The sequence below is a fragment of the Mandrillus leucophaeus genome, unplaced genomic scaffold (genome assembly GCF_000951045.1).
Source record: "Mandrillus leucophaeus isolate KB7577 unplaced genomic scaffold, Mleu.le_1.0 Scaffold9, whole genome shotgun sequence".
In the NCBI taxonomy this organism is placed as follows: domain Eukaryota; kingdom Metazoa; phylum Chordata; class Mammalia; order Primates; family Cercopithecidae; genus Mandrillus; species Mandrillus leucophaeus.
In genome coordinates, this window is record NW_012109807.1 from 8,165,682 (window position 1) to 8,170,593 (window position 4,912).

Sequence of the window (4,912 nt, forward strand, 5' to 3'; positions counted from 1 at the left end):
GGAAATGGACCGTGTGCACAGGCTCATGCACACACACCCTGAGCCTGGGAAATGTTCCATTTTTTTGAATGCTTATTAAGGTGTCCAGACACTTGAAATTTTGCAGATGTTAAAACAAACTCAAAGGACCAAGGAACAAAGTAGTTTGTATCTGGTTCTTCCTTGATGGAAAACATTTGTTCCTTTGGCCTTGGAAGGAAAAACAATGTGTTTCCAATTACAAACCATCACCCTCAGTATTGGTAAACACAGGCCAGTGACCGCTGGGGGCTATCTTTCAAGATGCCAACATGTGGCTTCTTTCTCCAACAACGGACTTCTTGATGCAGCTGGGTAAAGCTTGAAACCTTCAGAAACCCTAGGCTTCCCCAGTGGAGGAAACACGTAACTGATAAGTAACTGTGTCCAAAGGCAAGCAGACCTTCCCACAGGGAGTCCAGGCTGGCCAAAGGACCCCACTTGCCCAGACTGTGTCTCCACTGGCCCAACCCTCCCATCACTAGAGTCATTCCCAGAAACACAGACCCTGTGGCTCAAAGAGACGTAACACACCACCATCTAATCACTTCTTCCAGGTAAAGCTTTATTTCCAAAAGGTCCCTATCAAAATTCATGTCAATACATTGACATCCAAAAATGGATGGAGTCATCAGCTTGCATGCACTTCACCTTGGAAAGCATACGACCGAGGACAGATCCATCTGTGAAGAAGACGAACTAGAAAAGATTCAGAATGTGGATGCTGGGAAAACCCTATTTCCTCATCCTCAGGGTTCTATGAGGAGTCTTCCAATCTCTCTCTCCTCCCCGTAAGAGACAGACTGACCGATCTAATTGGCAGGAGAGCAAGAGTGAAGTTAATATGGCAGAGATGCACAACTATGGCCTCACTCCTGTCTTTTCTCGATGCTCGGTGGGTGTAAGTCGCACTTGGCTCTCCCAACACTGGCTAAACAAGGGTCTACCCTGCATCCCCAGTCACCCCACAGAGGGAGCCTAGCCAGGTTCAGGGGACGGGTATTCAGGGGCCTCATTTGGGTTGCTCCAGCTATGCCATCACCATCAGTGCCTGATGGGATCTCTGTCGGATCCTGCTGGGAGGGGCCTAAGATCAGTTGAAGGGCTGTGTAAAGTCACTGAATGTGAAGAGTTAAGCTGGAAACCACCTCCATGGCCTGTGGCCAGCCATGGACACGTACTTACAGTCTTGTCTTTCCCGGCTTCCAGCAGAGCATCCAGGCAGCCAGCCTCGCTCGCAGTCAGTTCATCAGTCAGTGTCTCAACCCAGCTGATGGCAGCAGCTATGGACTGTTTGGTCACAGGAGTAGCATTTTCCTGCCACTTCACAGGTTCTTGAGAAGCCCTGAAAGGGATCACATGGAGTGGTCACGGGGCAGTGATCAATGCTACCGGGGATGCCAACCCTCCGTCTCACAGCCATGAGCAGCAGGCCTCCAACATCCATCTCTAGAGGCGAAAAAGAAAGAAATCATAGCTCCCAGCCCTCTCATGTTACCAACAAAACCAGCAGGCTGTTTAAGACACGTTCCCAAACCACCACTGTCTTCTATAAGCCGTGCTGACTAGGAAAAACAATGTTTACATGAGAAACAGAACGGTAACAATTAACAATAAGTCTTTTAAAACATTAAGAGAAGTTATTTTTTATAAACAGGCAAGTGTATATGTTACCGGCTTCTCTTAATAGCAAATTTATAATAATTCACAGTATTAAGATTTGCAAATCACCAGCAATTCTATTACTCTAAAATTTTATTTCTAATTCCTTCATGACATTGTTTTCATTGTCCTGAAAGATTCCCATCGGTTGCCTTCTTTTGTATTAATACTGGTATTGTTTTGAGTTCAGCAGAGTAGTAGCTTTTAAATCCTGAGAAAATTTGGTAAAACCATTTCGTTTGGGCTTGTACATGACTGGTAGAACCCCCAACTCCAAAAAAAAGAAGAGCCATTTGAATCATCTCAATTTACTTGCAATTGATAATGGCAAATAAACTGGCCTGATTGCCCCCATGGCCCGCCAGCAGAAGCAGGGCTGGCTCACACTCGTGCCTGCTGTGTGCTGCCTGGGTAGAGGATCTGGCTGAGTGGCATCTACGTTATACAGAGGTTTCCAAGAAAGCAAAAGCTTTGCAGACTTAAGTACTTGATTCCTTCAGTAATATACCTGTGACAGAAACAGGAATCTAGACAGAACATAATTAGGCATTGTCCCCAGAGATGTCCTCTATTTAGCTGAAAGTATTTGATTAAAACCAGAAAAACTGAATCAGGTACATCCTTTCCCAACCCTTATCCAGATGTTTTTTGTCAGGGAGGTGCAATCACTTTTCCAGATGAGAAGTTAGTGCTGAGGTCCAAATTCTCTTGAATCCAAGAATCCATAAATAATTGGTTATGAAAACTCTGAAATATGGGAAATTCCGTAAAGCCAGCCACCTGTTGTTCTGGTGAAAGGGGTCAACTTATAGGGGAGGTCAACTTGAGTTGCAACTTCAGTCTGGAAAATCAGTGAAATTAGTGACCTTGGAATTCATGACCCAAGTTAAAAGCTAAAATGAATGAAGAGATTTATGACCTTAAATATACATTTGCCATAACTCATATTCTTATATTTTAACCTTCCCATGCACGGAAGAAATGCCTGTTTCTAAATCTCTTTTAAGGTGAAAGCTAAGACACGCTGTGCAAAGAAGATAAAAGTTCCTAAGATTTATTCACTGTGGGATTGCTGCTGAAATTACATCTTCCAGGAAAGTGTAAGATAATGCATCTTCCCTCACCAGAGAACTGTGTCAGCTGTGCTACTTAATTCCAAATACGTACAAATTCCTATGAAGTTTCACTAAAATACTCCCTTCCTATGGGAACTCACCGTATGATATTGAACTTGGTTATGTGAGCCACCTGCTCCTGGAGAACCATTGTTAGAGCCTCTCGGCACAGATCAAGCTCCCGCTCCCGAATGCAGCCCAAATCCAGCACTATGGTGATGCACTGTTCCAGGATGACACCAAAAATCTGCCGGCTTTTGCTGGTGAGCCAGTCCATTCGCTGCTTGTAGCTCTCCACAGCTTGTGTTAAATGTTCCACAAACTGATAAATCAGTTCTGACTTAGCTGTCAGCTTAATGAAAATAAAAGACAAAAACAATAAAACAACATGAAAATAAGTCATTTGAACCACAGTGCTGCCACTGAGAACTGTGCACTGATAACAATGTTGTCAATGATCCTCCAAACACTACAGAATCCAGGAGAAAATGTTCCAGTCTTTCAACTGAAAAACCCTTGGATTCTCCACAGAAGAAAAGATGATGTGATCTATTCAAAATACAGCAGTCCTTAGAAGAAATCTTTCCAGATTATGTTTTATCTTTACAGTTACAGATTAGAGTATTAGCTTTTAAATCCTGATTAGCTTTATCAGAAAAAGCCCAGGACCCTCTTAAGAAATTAGGTAGAAGACTGAGGCAGGAGAATGGCGTGAACCCGGGAGGCGGGGCTTGCAGTGAGCCAAGATTGCACCACTGCACTCCAGCCTGGGAGACAGCAAGACTCCGTCTCAAAAAAAAAAAAAAAAAGAAAGGAAGAAAGAAATTAGGTAGAAGAAAAGACCAACAAAGGCAGATGGAAAGTAATGTCTCACTAAAATGTTTTCCTAAATATTACATCTCGAAAATGCTACTGAACATGCCAGCACACCTTCCTGGCTTCCTCTAAGGGATGCCATCCCAGCTACACATCCTTCTGCTCATGACCTTTGTCCTCATGCCCTCCTCTCTCGGGAGAAGCTGCCCTGCACCTGGACCACCTGATCACTCACTGCTGCTACCAACAGCCCTTGGGCTGCCCCCAAATGGTGACACAGACTTGCAGGAAGTTTCTTGTATGTGCAAATAAACCATCCTTCACATAGATCAGACACACTGTGCAAGGCCTTTCAGGAGGTAGAGAGGCAACAGAAGACATAGAAAAGGAACAAGAAAAAAATGTGCCCTATTCTGTGACAAAGCACTTTTATTTTATTTTATTTTATTTATTTTATTTTATTTTTGCAGTTGCAAGATTTAATAGAGTGAAAACAGACCTCCTATATGAAGGGAGGGGACCCAAAGAGGTGAGCCGCTGCTGGCTGGAATGCCTGGGTTTATATCCCGATTATTGTCCCTCCTGCTGTGCTCTCAGGCAACGGATGATTGGCTACGTCTTTACCTCCTGTTTTTGTCTAATTAGCATTTTAGTGAGCGCTCCTGACCATCTGATTGGCCGGGTGTGAGCTAAGTTGCAAGCCCCATGTTTAAAGGTGGAAGCGGTCACCTTCCCAGTGAGGCTTAGGGATTCTTACTCGGAGCACATTTTAAAAGAAGATACAGTACTTTATTTTGGAAAATGTGCTTTCAGACCACATCACCTCCTTCCACATTTTTGTGCCTTGGCTCAGTCTCCTTCCTTCCCTGTCCCATGTGTCTCTCAAGCTCATTCCTCAAGCTCCAGCATCACTTCTTGGAGGCTTCTCCTGGCCCCTTAAGACAGAATTACCAACTCCTTCACCAGCATCCACAGCTGCTGCTACAACACAGAAGCCAGGGTGGGCACAGCACAGGGAATGTGGGGGTGGGTTTTGAAGGTAAAGGGAGAGATGTTTTTAAGAGTTTGACATTGATTTTAATGTGGTTCAGATAAAAAAATACACTTAGCACGTCAAACTCAAGATTCCACACACAGTATTGCTTAGGACCAGGCTTAGTTTAAAAAGTAATTTAAGCTGGACCGGGCATGGTGGCTCATGCCTGTAATCCCAGGACTCTGGGAGGCCAAGGTGGGCAAATCATCTGAGGTCAGGAGTTCGAGACCAGCCTGGCCAAAATGGTGAAACCCCATCTCTACTA

The 4,912-nt window shown here is 44.3% G+C and overlaps 1 protein-coding gene across 1 annotated transcript in view; it reads right to left on the reverse strand.

The window, feature by feature from the left end:
- VWA3B (von Willebrand factor A domain containing 3B) overlaps positions 1-4,912 on the reverse strand; it is a 250,566-nt gene that overhangs the window by 214,361 nt on the left and 31,293 nt on the right. Inside the window, exons 4-5 of the mRNA XM_011969675.1 lie at positions 2,897-3,147; positions 1,204-1,363 (exon numbers count right to left, since the gene is read on the reverse strand). Coding sequence (XP_011825065.1) covers positions 1,204-1,363; positions 2,897-3,147 — 411 coding nt within the window. The remainder of the gene's footprint in view (positions 1-1,203; positions 1,364-2,896; positions 3,148-4,912) is intronic.